The 27,264-nt window shown below is 38.0% G+C and overlaps 1 protein-coding gene, 1 long non-coding RNA gene and 1 pseudogene across 3 annotated transcripts; 1 reads left to right on the forward strand and 2 right to left on the reverse strand.

The window, feature by feature from the left end:
- Nucleotides 1–26,573, forward strand: part of LOC128018115 (transmembrane protein 132D-like) — a 114,268-nt pseudogene extending 87,695 nt beyond the window's left edge.
- LOC128018381 (uncharacterized) lies at nucleotides 13,365–16,786 on the reverse strand. 2 transcript variants are annotated; one of them, XM_052603867.1, is made up of 2 exons: nucleotides 16,666–16,786; nucleotides 13,365–16,200 (listed from the first exon to the last, which is right to left on the reverse strand). In XM_052603867.1, the coding sequence occupies exons 1-2, from the start codon at nucleotides 16,777–16,779 to the stop codon at nucleotides 15,886–15,888; spliced, it is 429 nt and encodes a 142-aa protein (XP_052459827.1). In that variant the 5' UTR covers nucleotides 16,780–16,786; the 3' UTR covers nucleotides 13,365–15,885. The 2 variants fall into 2 exon arrangements, with proteins under 2 accessions (XP_052459827.1, XP_052459826.1); XM_052603866.1 differs by having other exon boundaries at nucleotides 16,666–16,779.
- On the reverse strand, nucleotides 17,416–22,016 carry LOC128018385 (uncharacterized). Its single transcript, XR_008184847.1, has 7 exons — nucleotides 21,663–22,016; nucleotides 21,125–21,230; nucleotides 19,253–19,399; nucleotides 18,414–18,803; nucleotides 18,132–18,225; nucleotides 17,630–17,974; nucleotides 17,416–17,494 (listed from the first exon to the last, which is right to left on the reverse strand). It is a non-coding gene; the product is annotated as an uncharacterized LOC128018385 (long non-coding RNA).
- Nucleotides 26,574–27,264: the final 691 nt, after the last annotated feature.

The raw sequence follows: 27,264 nt of genomic DNA on the forward strand, positions 1-27,264 counted from the left end.
TTTGGTCATTGAACCTCTCCTCTGTAAATTGAGAGAAAAGCTAACGGGGTTACAGACAAATGTTCTAAATTGTAATGATTGTGTGAAAATCTCAGCATATGCTGATGATATCACTGTGGTTTTAAGAAATGGATATGATGTTCAGGTTTTAAAAGATATTTTGCTGAGTTATGGGAAAGCTTCATCTGCCAAAGTAAATTGGGATAAAAGTGATGCACTATGGTGTGGTGTGGATTATAATGGACCGCAGCTTCCAGCTAGATTACAGTGGGGAAGGGCTGGGTTAAAGTACTTAGGGGTATTTTTAGGTAGAGAGGAATATAAGAAACAGAATTGGGAGGGCCTGATGGAAAAGGTGAGTGCAAGGTTGTCTCACTGGCATTGGCTGCTCCCCCAGCTATCATACAGGGGAAGAGTTTTGGTCTGCAACAACCTTGTTGCCTCATCCTTATGGCATAAAATGACTGTCTTAGAACCCCCTGAGGAATTGGTGGAAAGTGTTCAAAAACGTCTGGTGAATTTCTTCTGGTCTGGTCAACATTGGCTGAGAGCATCTGCGTTATATCTACCTAGACAAGAAGGAGGCCAAGGATTGGTGGACATTAGAAGCAGAATAAAGACTTTCAGGCTTCAGACGGCAAAAAGACTACTTTATGGAAAAGATGTAAGCTGGACTGGAGTAGCTTGTGCCCTCTTAAGAAAAGCAGGCAATATGGGGCTAGACCGACATTTCTTTCTAATGGACACTCAAGGAATGGATTTGTCTGGACTGACACCTTTTTATCAGTCTATGTTGAAAGCCTGGAAAATATTAAATGTATCAAGGAATCTCCAGGATGTGAGAGGCCTTTGGATGAGAGAAGAACCCCTGCTGTACAACCCTGTTGTGGACTTGGACAATTTGAAGTCATCAACAATGAGGACTGTTTTAAGGAATGTTGGAATAACAAAGATTGGACATTTAATAACAACGAATGAATGGATGTCTGCTGAGATGCTGGCCGCTAAGCTGGGGGTGAGGTCAATTCGCTTGACACAGAGACTGTTGAATGAGCTCTTTGAACGTTTGCCAACGGATTTTAAACGTGGTTTGGAGACATCAAATGAAGATATAGATGTTCCTTTCCCAGAGTTAAAAATTGCACCTGCTTTTAATGCTTTTCAAGAAAGGGAAGGGATTTTGCTTACCTTCAAGACTCCTGAAATGGAACTTTTCAGTGAAACTGGGAAAAAAGCACTGTATGTCACATGTGTCAAAGTCTCACATATGAACTCCTTAGAAGGACTAAAAGAATCTAAATGGCAAGAGGATTTTGGACCAGGCACTTCCCCTAAAAGAAGCTGGGGGACCTTGTACAAACCTCCCATTGAAAAAAGGTGCGGGGACCTTCAGTGGAGAATTGTGCATGGTTTAATAGCCACAAACAGATACAGAGCACACATTGATCCACAGGTAGGGGAGGAATGTCTATTTTGTGGGCAAATAGAAACTGTTTTGCATTTGTTTTTTTACTGTGGTAGACTTGAAGCTTTGCTATCTCAAATAGAAGAATGGTGTAGAAATTTAGGAGAAGTGTTCTCACCTGTACTTTTTATTTATGGACCCATGTATAAAAAAAAATAGAAAGCAGATCCACGTGATGCTAAACTTTTTGTTTGGGCAGGCCAAAATGGCAATATGGCTGTCACGTAAAGGTAAACTAAATGGTGTGGGGTCAACCGATGCAGTGGCTATCTTAAAGGGTTTAGTCAAATCAAGGCTAACGGTGGAACATGCGTACTATCAACTGATTAAAGACATAGAAACATTCAAATATACTTGGGGAGTGGAAAAGTGTTTATGTGAAATTGATATTGATGGTTCTCTGCAAATTAATTTCTAATTGTTTTTATTTCTCTTAAACAACGAATGGTTTGTTTTTCTGATCTGTTTTTAAACTGTGAGGTGTTTAGAAAATTTTTAAATTGTAATATTTATTACGTATGGTGTGGTGAAATTTGTGTGTAGTTAAATTATGTGTAGTAATGTAATTATGTAATTTGTCCGAAAAATGGTAAATTAAAGGATTGTCAAAGTCAAGTCTCTCGCGCGCTCTCTCTCTCTCTGTCTCTCTCGCGCTCTCTCTCTCTGTCTCTCTCGCGCGCTCTCTCTCTCTGTCTCTCGCGCGCGCCCTCTCTCTCTGTCTCTCGCGCGCGCTCCCTCTCTCTCTGTCTCTCTGGCATGCTCCCTCTCTCTCTATCTCTCTCGCGTGCTCCCTCTCTCTCTGTCTCTCTCGCGCTCTCTCTCTGTCTCTCTCGCGCGCTCTCTCTCTCTGTCTCTCTCGCGCGCCCTCTCTCTCTGTCTCTCTCGCGCGCCCTCTCTCTCTGTCTCTCGCGCGCGCTCCCTCTCTCTCTGTCTCTCTGGCATGCTCCCTCTCTCTCTATCTCTCTCGCGTGCTCCCTCTCTCTCTGTCTCTCTCGCGCGCTCCATCTCTCTCTGTCTCTCTCGCGCTCTCTCTCTCTGTCTCTCTCGCGCGCTCTCTCTCTCTGTCTCTCTCGCGCGCTCTCTCTCTCTGTCTCTCTCGCGCGCCCTCTCTCTCTGTCTCTCGCGCGCGCCCTCTCTCTCTGTCTCTCGCGCGCGCTCCCTCTCTCTCTGTCTCTCGCGCGCGCTCCCTCTCTCTCTGTCTCTCTGGCGTGCTCCCTCTCTCTCTATCTCTCTCGCGTGCTCCCTCTCTCTCTGTCTCTCTCGCGCTCTCTCTCTGTCTCTCTCGCGCGCTCTCTCTCTCTGTCTCTCTCGCGCGCCCTCTCTCTCTGTCTCTCGCGCGCGCTCCCTCTCTCTCTGTCTCTCTGGCATGCTCCCTCTCTCTCTATCTCTCTGGCATGCTCCCTCTCTCTCTATCTCTCTCGCGTGCTCCCTCTCTCTCTGTCTCTCTCGCGCGCTCCATCTCTCTCTGTCTCTCTCGCGCTCTCTCTCTCTGTCTCTCTCGCGCGCTCTCTCTCTCTGTCTCTCTCGCGCGCTCTCTCTCTCTGTCTCTCTCGCGCGCCCTCTCTCTCTGTCTCTCGCGCGCGCTCCCTCTCTCTCTGTCTCTCTGGCATGCTCCCTCTCTCTCTATCTCTCTCGCGTGCTCCCTCTCTCTCTGTCTCTCTCGCGCTGTCTCTCTCTGTCTCTCTCTCTCTGTCTCTCTCGCGCTCCCTCTCTTTCTGCCCTTTTAAAGTTGCATGTGGTTTTCAGTCCTGTCAATGATAAACTTTCACTCTATGATGGTTAAGCTGTGCAATTAATCCGCAAATCACATTCGTCAAGGGCCGGGGAGCAGCTGGCCCGTACAGTTAATGAATAACAGATAAACTACGACAGCCTACATCGCACCTCCTGCAATGTGACTATCGTGGATTCGTATATCGCGATATCGATGCTTAAACGACACATCGTGCAGCCCTAATGCCCACTATATACAGGTTTTATTATTAAAACATTTCATGTTCTATAGATCTATTTTTCATGTCTGAGGCAATAGAGTTTCGGTTCATTTTTGACATGCTTAAGGTCAGAGGGACCCAGGTGGCAAAAATAGTATCTTGTTTGGTTATTTGAAGTGTTAAGAAACTGCTAAGAAACTTGTATTTGAAGTGATCGCATCGGCACCTCATTTTAAATGTCTTGCGGTACAAGCACGCTATATTTTATTCTGCTAAAATACTTAAATGCACACATTTAACTATAGACATTATAGTCTGTAATATATGTAATATATGTGTATATATATGTATATATGTATAAATGTAATATAGAGCAGACTCTATGCAACTGTGCATAGATATAGGGCATAGGGCAGGACAAGTTAAAATAGCTTTTATATATTTCCTTCTTCTAATGAAGCTTTTTTTTTTTTTTTTTTAAACAAAAATTAAACAAATTATTTGTGATGGAGCAGACATTTTTGTAATGGGTTATGTTAAAGCCCTACTTGACTAACTGATGAAAAATTTCAGTAATTTATCACAATTGATTTCTGGGACAATATGTAGCACCAAAAAGTATATATATCGTGAAAGGCCTAAGAATGATATATGAGCAAACTATGCTTTTATTGTTTTAACATAGATGGTGCTTGCTGCCTTAAAAGAGAAATCCAAAGGAGATGAAATTCTTGAAGAGTACAAGGCCACCGATACTTTGTCAAATGAAATGAGAAGAGCGCTTGTTAACATACTGGTGGGGCACATGACAGAGAGGCATGGGTAAGCTACATTTACACATTTAAGATAATTGACTACAATATGTGGGGTGGGGGGTCAGCTAAAAATTAAGACAGAGACTTAAATCTATCATCTAAATGGAAGACTGTGTTTTTTTTTTTTTATGCATAGCTGTCACTTACCATATTTTCCAGACTATAAGTCACACTTTTTTTTAATAGTTTGGCTGGTCCTGGGACTTATAGTCAGGTGCGACTTATTTATCTAAATTAATTTAACATGAACCGAGAGAAATGAACTAAGATAAAACATTACTGTCTACGGCCACGAGAGGGCGCTCTATGCTGCTCAGTTCTCCTGTAGCCTACCACTGAAAACTGTTAACTGAAATATTAAGACAACTGAGAAAGACTGAATGCAAACAAAATGCCCCCAAAAAGAAAATCCTATTCTGCAGATTACAAACTGCAGGTAGTAAAATATGTAGCCGAAAACGGTATTAGAGGTTACAGGAGCACGGAGCAGCATTGAGCAGCATTGAGCGGCTTCTCGCCGCTGTAAACAGTAATGTTTTCTCTTGGTTCTAAATAAATGTGACTTATAGTCCAGTGTTTTTTTTCTTAGTCATGATATATTTTTGGATTGATGTGATTTATAGTCCGAAAAATATGGTACGTGCTGTCCCATCCCATATATGTACATTTTATTTTTGGTAGGAGGATTCCAACCCAGAAGCAGAGAGAGCAGTATGCCATTGGAATTGTGTCTTTGTTTCCTTCATTGAAAGACCCATTTTCCAAGAAGGGATATGTAAGACTTTTTCCATAAAATTATCAAATGTTTTTACTTGAAGGAACTGATTGATAAGTGGAATCTTTAGATTTAGATGTATGAATGTAAAATGGTCCTGTTTTTCCCCCCAAATTTACAGGAGCACTTTTATGATGCAGCAAGCGGAAGTGGTTATCTAGCTTGGCGTTTAAAAACCGTTCAAAGAAACCACTCTCGTCACACTGAAAGAAAGAATAAGCCTAGCTCTGAACAAGGAGGTCCAAACATCAGGAGAGACTTTAGCTTAGAACATCAGCTTGAGGGAGATGCTCTTGTGGAGGCCATTTCACTTCTTGCTCATACAGGAGTTGAAGAAACCATTTTTGAAAAGATGAGACAGACATTTCGCTATCGCCAGGAACTTGTTCACGATGCTGATACAGCAACAAATATTCTAAAAACCTTTCCAAGGTTTCTAGACACCAAAGGATTAGTAAGTAATATTTAAAATGATTGAATGTTGATTTAAGTGCATGTGTAAGTGTCTAATGCTGATAAATATTTTCAAGGTGAACCAAGATTTTGTTCTTCTGTTCGATTTGAACACATCCTCAAAGCTCTTGGAAAGGTGGAATGGAATCTTTAAGCCAAAAATCATTCAAGAAGCAAGAAACCTGACTAAGACATCTCCTGTGCAACGTCTCCTGATGTCAGCTGAGAAAGCCCCTGAGAATGCCACAGATTCAAGTAGGCAAAAATAGTCAATAAATCTGATTATAGTCATGCTTTTGGTCCCATTCCACTCGAGTGTAATGTTCTTTATTTGTTGTTGCTGTTCTTATTTTACCACAGACTGGGACAGTGATCTATCCACACTGCTTTTACTGGTTCACCTTCTTCCACCATCTGCTGGGCGAAAGATTGCTGCAAAAATAAGTGCCTCTGATGCAGTTGAGAAACTTGTGGTGTTTCATAAGGTAAGGTTTTTTTTTATTTTTATACTTGGTTAAAATCAGTTTAAACCTTGTAATTTAATCAGTACTTTCTTCAGTTAACCAAACTTAAAAATGTATCCGTATTTATAAGCAGTGTTTGGAATAACACAGTTTAAAAGAACAGTGTTAGGTAACAACGTTATTTTTTCATTAACGGGTTAATCTAACTAATTACTTTTCCCGTCGTTACAACGGCATTAACATTACTGGACGTTAAATGCTTTGCGTTACTATGCACTGATTTAATAAACTATGCAATCCGAACGCACCCCTGGCTCACACAGCGAGTGAGGAGGTGGGTTAATAATGAGATAAGCGATTTTGATTGGCTACCATGAAACTTATGACTCTACCATAGCCAATCAGAGACAGTGTTTTTGCACAGATGCCAGCACCCGCGCAAGCAGCGCCAAACACACACACACGTGTATGCGCGCGTGACACAAAAGCAACACAGAGATTCGCAGCAGTAGCAGAAATGGCGAGTCAGGAGCAATCCGATGAAAAGTTGCCATTTTCAATGTGGAAAGCACTACTTCAAATTCATTGTGGTCAAAGGCAAGAACGTGCATATAATGTGTGACACACATCTACAAAGCAAGTGGCCAAAAACACTTTTCTTACAAAGATAATAATTGAAGTGCAGGATAAAACTCTTGCTGTCTGTTGACGTGCAATAAATAAATAATCGAATATGTGTTGTAGTTTTTCAAAAGACAAAGGATGTATAGTCTGATAAATGTGATAAGATTACCAAGTGTTTAATTTTTTTAGGTCTATTTTGTTACCAGTAAAATGTTTAAAAAGGCTAAAATTGGAAGGGTAACTTTGTTTGTTTTTCACCTTTGTAGTCATGCTGCAGCATTGATGAGCACCTGAGGAAAAGCCAAAGTCATCAACCATATCTTCTAGCCGTGGGGAGGAGTTGAGACGTGATTGACAGCTACTACATTGCTCTGGATAACAAGCTTATCCCTTGTCAGACGGCTGGTTCTCTGGGTGCTTTGGATGAGCTCTTCAAAGTACACTACATTTTTAATATATCCTATGACAACGCTCTCATCAACTTCTACACTTTCCTGCAGACCACGGTTTATAACATAGATGTTGGAAAAACAAAAGAGGCACCAAGAGTGAAAGAACTGCGAGCTAAACTGCTGAATAGCACCTGAGCTGAATCTTGAAAAAATGTTGCTCTGTTTCAGATGTGAAGGGTTGTATGCTGATGCCCATTCACTGATTTCACATTTGAAGTGTGAACATGGTTTCTATCCCACTTCTAAGTCTAGACTTGTTTGCAATCAACAGCATTGCCGAAAGCAGTTTTCAACATACTCTGGGTTTAGAAAACATTTGGACAAAATTCATGTTCCTTGTTCAGTTGTTCGTCCCACTCATATTTGTACCCAGTCAGATACAGTACAGTCTGCACTCTCAGATGAGGAACCTCGTTTAGATGATGATTGTGTTGAAAGTGATCCAGTTCTTCTTAAAGTGGATTTAAAGGACATGTGTGCTTCAATTGTTGCGAAGCTGCAGGGAAGTGGTGCTTCTGGTTCCACAGTCTCATCGATTATATGTGATCTTGAAGAGTTTACCACAGTTACATTTACAAACGAAGCAGGATGTTGTTAGACCAGACTCCCCTGAACCTTTTAAAAATGGTTTTGAAAATCCGTTCACCAGTTTTAATTCAGAAGCTAAACGAGCAAAGTTTTTCAGTGAAAGATGGGGAATTGTTCAACCATTAGAAATAGTTCTTGGTGTTCGGTATGACAATAGAAGAAACAAAAGAACTGGCACCTATGACCAGGTTCCAGTTAAAGAGACTTTTGTGTACATTCCCATTTTGGATAGTCTAAAATTTATGTTTCGCAACACTGATATTTGTAAGCATTTTAAATGGGGGTTTGACATCAGTCCAGATATATACAAAGACTTTAGTGATGGAAGTTACTGCAGAGGCCACCCTTTGTTTTCAAAACACAATTCCTTACAAATCCAACTGTATTACGATGATTTCGAGACGTGCAATCCCTTGGGGTCAAAACATGGGATTCACAAGATTGGCTGTCTATATTTCATTCTGAGAAATCTTCCACCGAAGTTCAACTCTGCTGTACTGAACATCCACTTAGTTTCTCTCTTTCACTCTCAAGATGTTAAAAAATATGGATTTGATACCATTTTAGCTCCTTTGGTAAATGATGTTAAAATTCTAGAGAATGAGGGGATTTATTTGCCCATTTCTTCTGAAAAGGTTTATGGTTCAATTTGTCAGGTTGTAGGAGATAACTTGGCAATGCATGCTCTTCTTGGTTTTAATGAGTCTTTTAACAGTAATTACTTTTGTCGTTTGTGTCTAACTGAAAAATCTGATGCCCAAAATGTTTATAGTGAGGATGACCCAAGAGTAGTGGTCCGTGATAAAGCCAGCTTTGAGATGCACTGCAGGGACCTTCAGTCAGATACACAGTTGAACTCTGTATATGGGGTTAAAAGAGACTCTTCGTTGAACACTTTACAGTATTTTCATGTTTGTTCCAATTATTTCTTTGATATAATGCATGACATACTAGAGGGTGTTGCTCAGTATGAGTTGAAACTTTTATTTGGATACATGACTGAAAATTTCATATCAAAAAATGATCTTCTTTTAAGGATTTATTCTTTTGACTTCGGTTACACAGAGTGCAAAAACCGCTCAACGAATGTAAACTTGGAACATGGTGGAAATTCCATTGGATTGAACTCTATACAGACACTCTGTTTGGTGCGGAACACACCCTTACTTTTTGGTGACCTCATACCTACAGGAAATCCAAACTAGAACTTGTTGATCATCTTGCTGCACATTATTAATATTGTCTTTTCGCCTGTTGTAACTTATGGCATGACTGTTTTTTTGAAACACTTGATCAGCGAGCATCATCAACTTTTCAAATTGGTGTACCCTCAGAAAAAGTTAATTCCAAAGCACCATTTTATGGTTCATTATCCTTCGTGCATAAGGAAAATAGGACCTCTTTTGCACGCTTGGAGCATGAGATTTGAAGCCAAAAACAAACTTTTCAAAAACATGCTGAAAAGTTTCAAGAACATCACAAAGTCGCTTGCGAAAAAACATCAAATGGCAATAGGAAACCACTGGGAAACGCTCAGTTTACAGCAGAAAGAATTTGGACCAATGAACTATTTTTCCCTAAGTGACTATGAAAATGGTGAAGACTTGGCCAATGCTTTGCAAATCACAGTACAGACAGACATTTACTCTACCAGTTGGACTAAACTTGATGGCACTGAATATAGACCTGGTCTTGCCATATGCACAGAGATAAAACATGAGATGCCATTATTCTGTAAAATTAACAACATTCTTGTGTTGGGTGAAAATGTTTACTTTGTGGTTGAAAAACTTGTTACAGAGCTCTTCAGTGAGCATTGTTATGCATTCAGAGTTGTTGATGGAAATGAGTTTGCTGTTGTGAAAGCTGATGATCTTATGCATTATAAACCCTATAACATTCAAAATGCATATGGACCAAATGAGGATACATTTGTTGTGCCTTTTCATTTTTTTGTTTAGGCAGCGTTTTTCTATACATGAAATGTTACAAAGCTTTACCCACATCAAAATGCACTGCATTCAGTGTTTCATTAAAAATGAATTGTGAAAGTATGTTGTTGTTTTGTATTGGTTTATTTATACAATTATTTAACTCTGGACCTAAAATAATTAAGTCTTTGTTTTATAATGTATGATTAGAACAGAGTGCATTGTGTTTATATATAAAGTTTGGGAATAATTAATGATAGGTAAGAATTTAATGTTTAACTCTTGAGTCAGTGTTACTTTATTAACACTTTTGAAAGTGTTTATTTAACTCAGGCCAGTGTGGATTATATATACACCAGTAAAGTGTTAAAATTAACTCTCATAGAGTTGAATTAACTCTGGCAATTTTGCTGTGTAAAAAAAAAAAAGTGCACTGAAATTGACATTAATTTAATCACTAGATTGCATCGTGTTATCATAACATGGCAAATCTCTGACCTCTATTTGTAGTGCTAAAGTTTGAGCTTAGCTCAGTATTAAGATCCAAAATGTAACTTTGATCCCTGACCCCTGTGTAGGACACAGAGCTGTTGAACACTGATGTGCTGACTGGTAAAAGGGTTACAGTGGGAGTACGAACCATTGCTGTGGAACAGGATGGTTCTGTAACAGATGTCTCTGAGTTCACTGACTGCAGCTCCACAGATGAAGATGTTCTTAAGGTACAGTCATTATACTGTATTTACTCAGCTTGGATACAGCAGCTGCAAAGTCATATTAAGCTAATATCAAACTCTCATTATCTGTGCATGTGTGAGATGTCATGATATTTAAAGGGCACTTTATTCATGTTTTTTTAAGCTTTGATTGTGTTTACAGTGTGCAATATTACGTGTTCATGTTTCGCGTGTAAAAAAAACAAGATTAACTTATCTGTATACCGCTGTTTTCACTGTCATAAAAACGGGCTGATGACTTCCTTGTTCTGTAAAGTCCCTCCTTTAGAAATACGTAACGAGTTCTGATTGTGCCAGCGATTCTTGTGTTGTGATTCGACAGCAGCTTAGCGCACGTTGCTCTCCTGGAAACTCGATTGGGCTAGTTTTGGACAAGTTTTGAGAAGCAAGTGGGCAGTATTTGTTTTGAAAACCTGGCAATCCTGATCTGAACGCACGTGCTGGAGATGTACTTATAATCACAGGAGCGTTTTTACTGATGAGATGCGCATGAAAATCGCATTTGATTTTTTTGCACAGCCCTAATATCTAGTTAACAAAGCTAAACAGTGTTGCCCTTTGTGTAATAATTTACAGAAACTGTTAAATGCACTAACTTAAATAATAAAATACACTCCGCTCCAGACCCACTCCAAGTTTTTTACCTCACTGGTGAGAGAAATCTTCTGTGGGACTAATAGTTTCCTATTCTATTCTAATCTGTCAATCCATCTATAGCCATCCTTGCATCTATCCATCTCTCTCTCTTCATCTTAACTACTGTATCAGAAAAACAATTGACTTTTTTTTATCTGGGTAGATGCAAAGTTTTGCAAATTACTTCCTCCCCCTGATACTGTTTCTTGCTGCTGTTTGTCATTTTGGAACACAGTACATCTAGAGCCTCAGAGGTGCTTGTGCTGTTAATGCATTAGGCATAAAAGGCTTAACTCACTGTCTAGCACACACTTATATTCAAAACAGAACCAAACTGTTCATTTTTATAAAACAAAATTATTTCAGAAAAACACGATGCATACGCATACAATAATTATATATTCAGTATTTATATTACATTCAACACAAATGTAGATTCCATCTGGGCCTATATATACACAGCAAAAATCTGAGTGTTCAATGTACTCTATAGGAGTACACTGAACACTGGTTTCAGTGTATACAGTATTGTTCAAAATAATAGCAGTACAATGTGACTAACCAGAATAATCAAGGTTTTTAGTATATTTTTTATTGCTACGTGGCAAACAAGTTACCAGTAGGTTCAGTAGATTGTCAGAAAACAAACAAGACCCAGCATTCATGATATGCACGCTCTTAAGGCTGTGCAATTGGGCAATTAGTTGAAAGGGGTGTGTTCAAAAAAATAGCAGTGTCTACCTTTGACTGTACAAACTCAAAACTATTTTGTACAAACATTTTTTTTTTCTGGGATTTAGCAATCCTGTGAATCACTAAACTAATATTTAGTTGTATGACCACAGTTTTTTAAAACTGCTTGACATCTGTGTGGCATGGAGTCAACCAACTTGTGGCACCTCTCAGCTGTTATTCCACTCCATGATTCTTTAACAACATTCCACAATTCATTCACATTTCTTGGTTTTGCTTCTTGGTTTTGCTTCAGAAACAGCATTTTTGATATCACCCCACAAGTTCTCAATTGGATTAAGGTCTGGAGATTGGGCTGGCCACTCCATAACATTAATTTTGTTGGTTTGGAACCAAGACTTTGCCCGTTTACTAGTGTGTTTTGGGTCATTGTCTTGTTGAAACAACCATTTCAAGGGCATGTCCTCTTCAGCATAGGGCAACATGACCTCTTCAAGTATTTTAACATATGCAAACTGATCCATGATCCCTGGTATGCGATAAATAGGCCCAACACCATAGTAGGAGAAACATGCCCATATCATGATGCTTGCACCTCCATGCTTCACTGTCTTCACTGTGTACTGTGGCTTGAATTCAGAGTTTGGGGGTCGTCTCACAAACTGCCTGTGGCCCTTGGACCCAAAAAGAACAATTTTACTCTCATCAGTCCACAAAATGTTCCTCCATTTCTCTTTAGGCCAATTGATGTGTTCTTTGGCAAATTGTAACCTCTTCTGCACATGCCTTTTTTTAACAGAGGGACTTTGCGGGGGATTCTTGAAAATAGATTAGCTTCACACAGACGTCTTCTAACTGTCACAGTACTTACAGGTAACTCCAGACTGTCTTTGATCATCCTGGAGGTGATCATTGGCTGAGCCTTTGCCATTCTGGTTATTCTTCTATCCATTTTGATGGTTGTCTTCCGTTTTCTTCCACGTCTCTCTGGTTTTGCTCTCCATTTTAAGGCATTGGAGATCATTTTAGCTGAACAGCCTATCATTTTTTGCACCTCTTTATAGGTTTTCCCCTCTCTAATCAACTTTTTAATCAAAGTACGCTGTTCTTCTGAACAATGTCTTGAACGACCCATTTTCCTCAGCTTTCAAATGCATGTTCAACAAGTGTTGGCTTCATCCTTAAATAGGGGCCACCTGATTCACACCTGTTTCTTCACAAAATTGATGACCTCAGTGATTGAATGCCACACTGCTATTTTTTTGAACACATCCCTTTCAACTAATTCAACTAATTGCCCAATTGCACAGCCTTAAGAGCGTGCATATCATGAATGCTGGGTCTCATTTGTTTTCTGAGAATCTACTGAACCTACTGGTAACTTGTTTGCCACGTAGCAATAAAAAAATATACGAAAAACCTTGATTATTCTGGTTAGTCACATTGTACTGCTATTATTTTGAACAATACTGTATATAGGTCCAAGAGTTCGGTGTTCATTGAACACTGTAAAAAGTGTAAAATAAATACTCTCAAAATAGTTACATTTGAACACCTGGAGAGTTAAAATGTACTCTTATAAATAGCACTTTTTGACACCGTTTCAGTGCTTTTGAACACCTGCAGTGTAAACCTAGAACCTTTGCACAGCTCATTATTTAACACTTGGAGAGTACAAATGTACTCTAAAGCGGGTTTTTTTTTAATTACAATGTTTCAATAGTTTCCAACACCTGCAGTGTAAACCTAGAACCATCAGTGAATAAAAAATACTCCAAGTCAGTACTTTTTATGTCTGTTTTATTTAACAGTTCATGGATGTTCAAAAACCACAAACTCATACAAACACATGTACAGGAACCACATATTGATAATCTCTATCAAAACCATAAGTAGTTTGCAGATCAAACGGCTTAAAGAAGTGCAATTTATCAACTTTAAGCATGGAAACATTCTGATCATTTCCCTGTGTCACATGAAAGGAATGAAAATGCTCTGCAAAACAAAGTGTCTGAAAGTCCTCTGTTACAAGAAAATATTCTCGATTAAATGCAATGATGTCTTTTATCTGACTAAATACAGGCAAATCGTCCTCTTTGTCCGTGCAAACTAAAAGGCCTGGACGATACTCAGTTCCAAAACAAGTGATCCAAGAAGTCAGATCAACTTGACAGTCTAAGTCAACCTGCAGTTCTTCTGCAATCATCTCACCATGTGGCAAGTCAATGAGCTGAACAGTTTTTACTGGCCCACAGTCAATACTTTTAAATGGCATTGATTCCCAATGGTATGCTATAGCCATCTGATGTTTTTGGGCCAATGACTTTGTTACATTTTTGAAATTTTTGATTGTGTTCTTGAAAAACCTATGTTTGGCTTCAAATCTCATTGACCAAACATGTAGAATTGGACCTATTTTTCGAATGACTCTGGGGTAATGAATCATGAAGTGATGTTTAGGGATCATTCTACGATGTGGGTAAAGCTCTTTGAAAAGTTGGTGATGGTCAACAATGAGATGCTTAAGACATACTGTCATTCCATCAGTAACAACTGGAGAAAATATAATGTTCATAATTTGCAACAGAAGCAACAAGAGTCTATAGTGGGCATTTCCTTCTCGTAAAACATCTCCAAAGATCAAGGGCATATTCCGGATTAAGCAAAAAGTTTGAATGGCATTGAGACCAATTCCATTTCCAGTCTGCTCCAAGTTTATTCTGGTTGGACGATTTTTTCGTTCAACAAAGCCATAATTGTATGAGTATATTCAGTTACAAACATCTGTCTTGGATATGATTTTGTTGTCTGAGAGGTAAGCAAACAGCAACTTCAGCTCAAATTGCCCCACTCCTTCCAATATGTCATGCATAATGTCAACAGCATAATTTTCAGAAACATGAAAGTACTGTAGATCATTGAATAAACATTGTCGCTTAACTCCAAATGTGGATGGCAGTGTAGGATCTACCATGAGGTCATTGCAATGCTGATCATGCAGTGCTTTATTACGCAATGTTATTCTTGGATCATCATCCCTGAAAACCGTTTGTGAGGTCTGTTTGTCTACTAGACAAAAATGACAAAAATTGTTTGCACTGAATGATTCAACATACCCGAGTAATGTGTGCAATCCCAAATTGTCTCCAGTTACTTGTGCAATTGTTCCGTAAACTGGTTCATCAGAGAAAGGAACTTCAATTCCTGTACACTCAAGGACTTTCAGATCACGTACGAGGGGCTGTAAGATTAAATCAAATCCATACTTCTTCACATCCTCAGTATGAAAAAGGGCTAAAAGATGAATATTCATAAGAGCGGAGTTTATCTTTGGAGATAGGTTTCGTAAAACAAAGTATATACTTCCAACCTTATGGATACCATGCTTGGATCCGAGAGGATTTGCCATTTCAAAATCATCGTAGAATATCTGTATTTGGAGAGAGTTTGGTTTTTCAGAGAAGAGGGGGTGATCTCTAAAATAGTTACCATCACAGAAGTCTTTGTAAAACCCAGTTTTCTCACAAGGCTGCACAAAATGATCACAGATCTCTTGGTTGGTGAATATGAACTTCAAAGTTTGCAATAGAGGAATATAAACAAATTTGTCTGTTATGGGAACTTGATCATATGTGCCAGTAGTTCGATTCCTTCTAGTGTCATACCTCACTCCTAGGGCTACCTCAACAGGTTCTACAATACCCCATTTCTCACTGAAATGTTTTTTCCTTTTTGCCTCAGTGTTCAGTTTGCTAAATGGATTTTCAAGGTTGTCAAAATAATCGTCAAACTTTGTTCTGATCTCCTCATCGTTAGAGAGTAATTTTACAACATCATCTTTAACGTTTGAATGCAATTCCTCTACAAGTTCCTCCATATTTTCAACAACAGTCGTTATGACATTAGTAGCCACACCACAGCCTTGGAGATTTGCAATAAGGGATGCACACATTTCTTGGGTATGTTGCCTGGTCTCATTACAGCTTTGAGAATTCTCTGGTTGCTCTGGAATTAAATTAACTACGGGTTCATCAGATACGTCAACTATGACGGGTTCGTTCTCAACTATGACGGGTTCGTTCTCAACTATGACGGGTTCGTTCTCAAATTGATCTAGACTTTTAGCGCTATGTTTGTTATGGAGATGTTTTCTAAAGCCTGAAAAAGTCCAAAATCTCTGGTGGCATCCAGTCTGGTCACACATCAACTGAAACTTCTTACCAGGATAAAAGGCATGGAAAACTTTGAGATGACGGATCAACATTTGAACGGTAACAAAACTAGACTTGCAAACAAAGCATCTGAACATCATAACTCTTTAGTTGAGGAGCTTAGCTCTTAGGTCCTTGACTCTGGGAGTTTCGTGAGAATGACCTACATCAATGTTGTAGATGGTGGTCAGCACAAATGTGTACATGCCATTTAAGGCCTGGTCATAGGAGATGCCGAAAACATAATGTGCTTTGAAAAGTTCATCAAAGGCTGACAGGGAAGACTTGCCCTTGCAGGGAAGGAGATCACCATCCAATGCAATGTAGAACTCGTGGATGTGCTTTCTTGTCGTCTCAACTGCCAGGATGTAGGGCTGCCTCCGCTGGTTTGGACCAGAGTGCTCCTGAAGGCTGCGACATGACTGTAAGATAACAATAAACTGAAATGAATCTACACTGAACATCACATTTTGATGGATAAGTCACACTCTGATAGAAACCTTTGATGGCACATTTAGCTTTCCCATACAGGATATATTCAGCATGTGATAAGGCAACCAAGGTTTTTGTACCACGGTCACACAAAGAGAGGGAATTAAACAGAGAGGTCATTAATGTTGGTTACCTTAGCACATGTCCCTGCAAACTCCAATACGTTAGCAAGACAAACAGACAACTGAAAATAAGAATGAACGAGCACAAGACTGCAGTGAAAAGAGGTGAACCCCACTCTCTAGTCGCTATGCACTTCAAGGAGGCAAAACATAAATTATCAGACTTAAAATTCTGTGGAGGTGGCATTGAAAAGAAACAGATCAATAATCTGGGGGGTTACACAATTGCCTTTTGACAATGGCTATTGCCATTGGAGATCAGGACACACTGACCTTATGAAATTTGACTACATGGTCCACAGCTTCCCGGGTACTGATCTTTACAGCTCCCTTCTTTCCACTTGGAGGTGGTGGCAGTAGGTAGACCAGCAATAGCAGTGAGGCCATGTCACTATCCCAACCTGAGAAGGCAGAAGCACCTGCTTAAAGCATGATATACACCTGACCAAAACCTTTGATACTACATTAATATTAAAACTCAAAACTCTTTTCAATAACAATACTAGTTCTGCAACTAACATTTTTTTTTGATAATCGATTAACCTGTCAATTATTAATCAATTGGTTGGATTAAAAGGCCAATTTATAATAAATTGTATAATAATATAAAACATTATCATGTTTTGTATTGTGCAATTTTCCCACAACAGCTAACTCTGTGACCTCTGCTCTGTTTTTCAGATGCGTTTTATGCATAGAAATGCGTTTTACACCATTGTGAAGTGACATCACTGACTGGAATTTTCCACAGTGATGTCACAGACCCAACTAATTGATAATGAAATTCTTTCTTGATTATTTTCATTATCGATTAGTTGTTGCAGCCCTAAAAAATATATTACTTGTCTACACAACTATTTGTCATGGTAAATAAATTAAGTCAACATTTGAAAGATACACACCAGATTCATGTAAATTATTTACCTGGGACCTCGTCATCCTCATCAGTGTTCTCCTCTGCAGACTGGATGAGATGGTCAAGCAGGGGTGTCTTGCTGATGTCCTTGGCTTACTCTATTACTTTGGCCTTCAGGAAATCCCATTTCTCAAGGAGTTTTGATGAAGTCTCAGCTCCAAACAACAGGTCAAAGTCTTGCGCCACCTAAAGGGGAGGAAGCAAGCATATGTGCATTTGATGATGGTGGTATAGTGGTAGGTGACCGTTTTCATCTTTGAACAGCTGTTCTTGACACTGCAAAAACATAATAAATGTGCTTACAAAAAAAAAACAACTTACCAGGCCTTTTGTGTCAAGAAACCTTGAGAACACAGTAAGCACTGTGCTGCATTGCTCAGGATCATGGATCAACTTTTGCCTGTGCTGGAAGGTTTCTCTCATTTTCATGAAGATCTGTTCGTTGTCTGTGCTGTGTTTCAGTAGAGATATGGCCTCTCGACACTGGTCTCCCTCCAACTGCTGCACTTTAGTCACTTCTCTCTCTAAGTTTGGTCCGCTGCTGCCTGTAGTGTGAGAGCTCCTTCTCCTACCCCCATTGGTACCGCCATTGCTGAGTTCTCACTGTGTGTTTTTAATCTTCCAGGCAATGTAGCCCTCATTGCTGTCTATGTCAAAAAAGTGTTCCTAAAGACAGTATCAACAAAGATGGAAATGTATAAAAAAATAGTTTCAGCATGAATCAATAGAGATCTTTAGAAAAGAAGTGTTAGACTTCTAAAATGCACCAGAACATTATTCATTTGTTTATTAAGATTAATCTTACTTTTAAATATGTACTCACATAGCCTTTTTTGGAGTAGGGATCTTTTAGAGAGGGGAACAGTGTTACTATCCCCAATGCATACTGTGCTCTTTTATCCATAGGGGGAGCACGTCTGTGGAATAAATGTTGTGTATTAAAACCAACACACCGGAAAACCTATGATCTGCGCAAGGCCACAGCTCATTGGCCACGGTTGTCATTTAATGATAATCAGCTATTTGATTACAACTACCAAATCTGCAATTGAATTCTATGAATATACACTTTACCAAATCATGCACCACAAAGCATTTTACTTACCCATACTTTTCAAACATTTCAGCAACAACAATGCTGACAAGATCACGGCGTGCTCGGTCCTTCATCTCTCCTGTCATTGCATATTTTGCAAGGATTTTCTCACCTCCAGGCTTTTGTTCCAGAATACTTTTGACAAGCTTGACAACAGGTAAAAATTTTATGGTAACAGTAACAGGTAAATGTAATGTTTACAACATAAAGAGAAATGTTCTGAAAAAACATCACCTCTTTGGCTTGTGAAGAACTGTCATCAGTATGTAGACTTTTTGGGTACATCACAAAAGGTGTCATCAATGCGCTGTCTTTTTGGGGACATCAGAGAAGCATCACTGTCCGATGAGGGTGATGATAGTGACAAGGTGTTTGTGCACGAGGACTGGATGGGAGAGTCTGAAAAGGGCAAAAAGATCATAATTTAAAAAAAAATATTTCAGTCAATGTTTCCACAGGTTTAAGTGAGGAGAGGTTAAAAAAAGGCAAGGTGAGACTGCTTCCAGGAAACTTTTTTCTTTGCCATCTATAAATTACATGAGTTTTGGTAGTTAATGTGGCCAGTTTAGGCCATGATACATTAACTACTAGATGGCAAGACTGACTGTTTTTTGAGAAGTACTCGGGTCAACATTTTATCTCAAATGTAGTTTTTCAAATCTTTATGTGAACACTGACAGATAAGAGATAAGGTTGGAAATATGCAAAGTGGTCCTTTAACAGAGAAAGCACAAATCGGACATTGGTGAGAAGCTACTGTTTTGGTTTTGTGATAGCAAATAAATTACAATGTTAACACATTGGTATTGTTACCCTGCAGTGTACACTGTAATTGTACAAACATTTACCAGAAACTGAAAGAACATTAACAATGGTCCACAGGATGTCTGCTTTTTCCTCCAAGATGTCGCTGAAGACCTCTTCATCAACCTCTGTTCCACTGTCATCCAGCACATACATGTTTGTCTCAGGGGGTATGCTGAACTTCTCTTTAGCTTTGAATACAGAAAAAACATAAGTTGTTGTGTTAGGGTTAGAAAGTGGGAGAACAATAATGTTTTTAGCACTATTTTTATCTTAATGGGCAAAGCTACGGTAGACTAGCATGGTGCAAAGAATAAAATTTCATATAAATGTACATCTAAACCAGTGGTTGCGTAAGACTTTCACATTGTCCTTTATTTTGATGGATATGGTCGTAAAAATTGCACCTAAATATATTACTCTATTTTAATTTTCATATTTTAATTATAAGACATTTAATAGCTTTCGTTTTTAATCATTCATGAACTTACAGGATATAGGAGCATATAGGCTAGATTGTGCATTTTTTTAATATATGAAGAGTCACTTTTCATAGTCAGGGTTTGTACAGATTTTGAAGAGTTTAATTTAAGCACTTTTCAAGCATTTTTAAGGTCCCTAAATCCATTTTTCAAGCAGCAACAAAATTAAAGAATATAAATAGTATAAACAGCACCCCTTTAGAAAACTACAAGCTAAAATATTAGAATATTCAATATAAATACAACTTATATTAAATCACTCTTTGGATACTTTTTAAAAATGTGGTTATATTTTTGTATATTTGTTGTCAACTGTAAGTTAGGTTGAGTTTTTTGTAGATGGTTGGCATAATAATAATGATAATAATGAGTATATAATACATGAATATCTTCCTTAAATACCTTAAAATATTATTTTAATAAATAAACATTGTTTTAAAAATGACACGTGAAAAAGAGTGTTTAAGTGTTATTTAACTGAATCTAAACATATTCAGCCAACACTGATTTGTTTTATTTATTCTTGTCAGTGGCAGCTCTATTAGTCTGTATTTACACAGTAAGACATGATGCACAGATCTATATTGTCATATCAGATTTTTTTTGTCACGTCCGTTGCTATGGTTACTACTATCACGGAACGATTATTTACAGAACTCACTCTGGTAAAAGCGGTGGTCACTCCGAAAGTTTAGTCCTCTAAGCATCACGAAAAACTAAACGTTCGACTGGCTACAATGCATACAATGCTGCAGACGTTAAAATTTAAACTTTTGCTTTTGTAAATAGAAACCAGAGTGCTCAGACAAACGTGCACGACGGAAAGAACACCCCCCCCCCCCCCACATTACAATTATATATTTATTCGATATTAATTAATTTAATAATGTTTTTAAAGAATTCAGTCAAATTCATTTGTCTCCGATTACCTTTGGAATGGCTGGTGAAGGCTTATTCTCCCATATTCTTATTCTTACATAACAGGATGCCTTTCAGTCTGTTGATCGTCGACGCAATCAGTTTTTATTTATCTTCTAGCCAGTTATCGATAAAATTACAGCAAGCAAGCAACATTTCTTAATGCAGATGTTTGCGCGTCAGGTGAATACACGAGGCGCCAAATACATGGAATTACACGAGACGTGCTTCGTAACAGAGGTTGCCTCGCGACATTAAACAAAAAATAAAAAATAAAGATTGTCAGCCGTTTTTATTTATATTTTTAGTTAACGTTACATCTGATGTCATGAAGAAATAAATTTAAATCAAGCATTTTCCAAACTTTCGAGACTTTGTAGGATTCGACCTTCAGATGTTTCCGTCACTGCTAAAAAAAATCAGTCAATGACGAAAAATATTCGGTTAACACGACCTCTGATCTAAACTTCAAGTATAAAGAGAACGAAGAGAAGAATGCCATTAACATTAACTTACCCTCCCTGAGAAATGCTGGATATGATACTCCATTGAGTTTGATGTACTTCTTCTTTCCTTGGTACTGCACTTTGAAAAGCATTGCTGTAGTTTTCCTCACATATTACTAAAACATAAAAATACAATTGGTTTATTGAACACGCACAATACCAAATGTAGTGCAAATAAAGTCAGACTCAATCATTTCAGACGGGAATCTGTAACGTTAGCTTTCAAGGCTAGCTAGTCAATTTAGCCTGCACAAGGCGCGAAATTGGGAGCGGCAGCTAACGTTAACAAATGATTGCTGCATTTTCATTTTGAAATTTCATTTAATGGTCAACGATCAACGTTAACATTACCACTAAAAAAAACATTGAAATTGAATTGAAATTCACCATTACTTTAGCTACCATTGGTATAGTAAGTTAGCTAGTTAAACTAAATTACAAAACGTCACACCTCTTCTACTTCTACATTAGCGTTTTTAGTGTTTTAGTTATGGGAATTAAAACAAGAAGACAAACTATTCGGGATGATTCACTTGGTGATTTCTTACCTATGGTCCCGCAGAATCAAAATGTCGACGACTTCAGATGTCAGTTGGAAACTGGTGTCCACGAGGCTGCATCATGATTCAACCAATGACAACGCGTTGTCGATCTGATGACGTATCGAAACCTAAACTCATGTGCGGACGGGACAGCAACAGATTGACTCTCAAAGTGTTCATCATCCCACTATTTACACTACAACAGCTCCACATCAACACTGAACCAATACACTAACACTTGAGAGAGTTTCTGGTGAAACCTGACAAGTGTACTTTAAGCCCAGTTTACTCCAAAGTGTATAAATTATACTCTGGTCATCAAAACTCTGGGATTTTAACACTCTGACATTTGCTGTGTATATATATATATATATATATATATATATATATATATATACATATAAATATATAAATCCTGGCTCTTACAAGCTTTATAATGGCAGTGAATGATGGTCAAGGTTTTGAAGAAAAATAAAGTGTATTCATCCATAATAAAAAGTATTTTCCTTTTTGCATGAACTATCCCTTTAACCTATACATGCATATGATTAGGGCAGGGATAAACGATTATTTTTTAAACTATTAATCTAGCGATTATTTTTTCGATGCATCGATTAATCTAACGATTAATTTTTTCAGACCGATTCGATTTCGATTATCTCCCCATTAATTGACTACTAACAATTTATACATGTTGATTTACATATCTGAATGAAAAAAACATGAATTCCTTAACATTGCAATATATGTTTATTGCTCTTAAAATTACAAAATAAAAGACTGACTAAGAATGCATTACTTTGCACTTGTATAGAGATAGCATTCAATAAACCCTTGAAGCCTTGAAAACACATAGCTTACTGAAACCTACATAGGGCCTAGCTTACTGAAAAAAAGTTCTTCTTTCAGCTGAAAATAAAAACAACTTGATGTCTAGCATTCAATAAAAAAGTTCGCCCAAAATACTTGTTTAGAGCAATTGAAAGAATACAGAAACCAATGTAAATTTGAGGGCTTTAAGCTAATTCAGAGAGTGCTTTTCCAAAAAATAAATAAATAAAAATTAACAGTGGGAGCCAGCAGCCTGTCATGGAGAGAGAAAAAAAATCAATGCTCCACGTGAAACTTTGGCGTTCTGCCCTTTTTCTATCGTGTTTAATGATTTTGATTAATATGCACAAGGGAGAGAGAGAGAGCAAGAAGCGCTCGTGTTGTTTGAAGACTGTGAGTGCGAGCGCAGCCGGGGCTCTCTCTCGTACGCGCCCTGTCAGTCATTCTATTCTACATCACTCACCGATCAAATAAGGCTTTGACAGCCGCCAAAAAAAAAAAAAAAAAGATCAATGCAGAAAAACCCCTGGATTGGTTATATAACGTTGGACAGAATGTTGATCCAGCCATCGCGTATGTTCAGCGCACATAAGGTAAACGTTTTTTAGAGAAATAAAAACAGGTCGACGAATCGATGCGCATATTAAATACGTCGACGTCATCCATGACCTCGACTCATTGTCCCAGCCCTACATATGATCTTACCTGTTTAGGCTAGGCAAACTTGCTCTTCCACACCTGGAGGTCATACAAAGTCACCCCTGGATGCCTTCCTCAACCGCGTTAAAGTTTAATTGCATCATAGATTATATAATTGATTTAATGATGTGGCGGCTTGCATTTGGTAAGCCCATGCTGAATTGTTAAGTGACTTTGAGACTTCTAATGCCATGCATTATATTTCAAAACTGACAGTAAACATCTAAAGGTTAAACTAAAAATGCAGTATAAGAGCCATAGAGTAAGCAAGGATCAACCGCTACATAATTTTGTAGATTCCTAATAGATTTCTAAATTTCAATTTCAATTAATAAGGGAAATAACTACTAAAGCAATTCTGTCTCAAGCAGTTGAAAAAATTGTAAATGTTGATCTGAACCTAAATTATACTTGGTCTCAAAAGTCATGTTTTTACTGGGACTGAGCACCAACAAATCCTCCTACACAAGTCTGTTCCAATCCAGTATAACATGAAAACTACAATGTGAACAGCCTGTTCATTCAGACTTATAAATAACACAAAAAAACATTTTGTGGATGTCCTCAGGTGTCCGATAGATGTGACTTTGTTTATGTGAATGGAAAAGAAACCCAGGGTGACTGCGGATGCTGGTGAACTTCACCTACAGTTACCTGAGCACTCAGCTGGAGATGTATGGTTCCCTCGTCTGCCGCTGGATATAGAGGTGTCTGATACAGAGCTGAGTCAAAACAAAGGTTGGAGGATCCCCATCCTGTCCAACAAAAGGTACAAAAACACAGTGACTACATTCAAATGCACATTTTCTAGTTAACGCCTATATTGTGTTTAACATTTATTCTGAAAAACAAATAAAGGAATTTAAATGTAATCATCTTAAAATGCATTTAAGTATCCTGTGTGCCTGGATGTTGTTCTTTCAGGGTTTCTGCGGGGTCTTAAAAAGTCTTAAATTTAGTTGAATCAAATGTATGCCTTAAAAAGTCTTAAAGGGTTAGTTCACCAAAGAATCAAAATTATGTAATTAATAACTCACCCCCATGTCGTTCCAAACCCTTAAGACCTCCGTTTATCTTCAGAACACAGTTTAAGATATTTTAGATATTTTAGAAAATCATTTTGCCCGTTTAAATGATTCGGTTCAAACGCAATGACTCACTTATTAACAGTGACCTGCTGCCGCCTACTGGCAGTTTTAATTTCACATTTTATGTACCTTTCCATTTTTTTTATAATTTCAAACATTAGTTTTCAATGTTTTATGTTTAACATATCAAAACATTATTTATGCATTTGTAAATGCTGGTTAAAGTATTTAATGTCCCTCAGAGCTGCATTAAACGGTGTGTAAATACATCTAAATGACACTTCTAATGCAGTGTCTGTGTTAAATCTGCATTGCAAAGATAGATTTTGTTGATACTGATTTATGATATTGATACAGATCATTTTCTTGGTAACAACCCGAATGCAAAAATTTGAATCAACAGATGGAGCACACTTTTAGAAAACATGGCTTAAAGGTTAAAATGCCCATAAAACTTGATGAAAATTATTAATTTCTATTACTGCTGTGAACTGACCACTAAGAATATGAACAATATAAAAAAAATTCAGGAGTCAGCTGTCCACTATAGTCCTGAGATTCCAGCACAATAACACACTCAGCAAAATATTGTCTAATTATTGTTATAGATAAAATACCAGAATAGAGATATATTTTTGTAAATATTGCACACCCCTAATTTATGTAATTTAATTGATATAATAATTAATACTTTTGACTCATCCATTTTCTTAACAATGGTTTAAAGGCTGAAATGTAAAGTTGATCATTTAATAAAACTTTGCTTTTGTGAAAACTTGTATCTGAACTGTAAATTATGCTTTTTACAGTAATTGTGCAGTTTAATATGGTACGCATTGCCCTACCTCACTCATATGGTATTCCTTTTATTTGTGCAGGTACCTGGGGCTTTCTTTTTACGTTCTTTTCTTTTGTGACATTGTGGCAATGCTTAGCACAGTTGTTAACAAAATAGGGGCCTCATTAAACTTCTAAAAGGGCCACAGAAAAAAAAAAGATGTAAACATTTCTGCTAATAAAAATAATAATTTAGACTCATGATTAATCAGTTATATCAGATGAAATATCCTAACCAAAATGGAGGACCTTTGAGTCAAAAAGTTTTACTACTAGCTTTGAGTGTCTTTAATACCCTAATTTACGTACATTATCTGTAATAGACGTGAGTTACAATAACAGGAAATAATCTGAAGTTTGTAAGACATGTAAAAGCCAATAGATATGTAATTATAAAATGACTGCATTGATTGTAAGGATCTCTGAACGGAGAAAAATAGCATTAACAAAAATTCAGTTGTGAGAGTGAACATTATAGCTAGAAAATTCTTTTAAATTTAAATCCACATTCAGACAGGGTCAAGTATGAATTGTGGAAAAATTTTGAATAAGATTGTGTAAGATTATGAGTAGTTAAAACACCCTCTCATTAATTCACAGTTTTATTGAATGTGTGCTCATTACTGTTTTGAATTTGTCTGAAGGCATTTTGAACATTATTTGAATCATATAAATGTGTGTGATTCCATTTCCAAAGGCCTTACCTAAGCTGTTATGTAGACCATTTAAGGTGACAGATGGAATTACATGACTAAAAGTGGGTTGTCTGTAACATCTGTATGTCCCTGACAGCAAACCAGGCTGGAGCAGTGAGGAAGAGCGTAAGGGCCGGGGTTGTATGCTGCAGTTCCAGCATGCTCTGGTCCGAGTCCTCACACACTTTGTGGCAGAGCAGTCAGACCCTCGGGAACCACAGGCCTTCTTCCTGGGCTCTGATTGGCAGGTTGATGTGACCAGGCTGGTGCGGTACTTCCTGAAGGTGGAGGACACTAATATTGCCCGTCTGCATGTTGGCAGGGTTCTGTCAGGACAAGATGTGGGCACCACGTCTATAAAGGTAAAATGGGATCTGTTGAGTTTGGCCTAAATATGACAAGAGTAATGGAGCAGGTCATACAAAATCTCATGCAGGCCTTAATAACCAGGTGTCTCCCATTGTTCAGCTCATTTCCCCGCTGTCAGATTCTATCCTGGCTGAGAAAACTGTGAGGGTTGTGGATGATCGAGTGACCATCACTGAACTGGGCCTGCAGTTGGTCAGTAGTCTCACACTCAACCTGCAGCTCAGCACAGGAAGTAACCGAGCCATCAGTGCCACAGCAACCACACAGGAAGTGCTCAGCAATCCTAAACAGGTAATATACCATATTTTTCGAACTATAAGTCGCACCTAAGTATAAGTCGCATCAGTCCAAAAATACGTCATGACGAGGAAAAAAACATATATAAGTCGCACTGGACTATAAGTCGTATTTATTTAGAAGCAAGAACCAAGAGAAAACATTACCGTCTACAGCCGCGAGAGGGCGCTCTGTGTGTTCAGTGTGGACTACAGGAGCACTGAGCAGCATAGAGCGCCCTCTCGCGGCTGTAGACGGTCATGTTTTCTCTTGGTTCATTTCTCTTGGTTCATGTCAAATTAATTTTGATAAATAAGTCGCACCTGACTATAAGTCGCAGGACCAGCCAAACTATGAAAAAAAAGTGCGACTTATAGTCCGGAAAACATGGTAATAGGGCTGGGTTTTGACACAAATTTCCCAATTCGATTAGATTCTCATTTACAAGCTTGAGATTCGATTCCAAATTCAATTTGATTAGATTCCATATAGATTATTTTGGATATATATCTGGTACACATGCAAAATTTTCTGAAGGAAAAAAAATCTCATATCTAATGCTGTAAAATATACATGAGAGTCAGCTGGCACTACTATAATATTGAAGGTTAAAACTGGGTGATTTTCTCAGGCTATACAACTGCTTAAATTACACTTTTATAATAAATATACAATTGCACAATATTTCCACTTCATTTAGTTTTTTAAATGGTGGCTGTCATAAAAAAATATCTAAATTAAACATTGTAGAACAGTAATTATATATAATTATAATTAAGTTATAATGACTATATTATATGGTGCATATATTTA

The sequence above is a fragment of the Carassius gibelio genome, chromosome A8, assembly GCF_023724105.1.
Source record: "Carassius gibelio isolate Cgi1373 ecotype wild population from Czech Republic chromosome A8, carGib1.2-hapl.c, whole genome shotgun sequence".
In the NCBI taxonomy this organism is placed as follows: Eukaryota; Metazoa; Chordata; class Actinopteri; order Cypriniformes; family Cyprinidae; genus Carassius; species Carassius gibelio.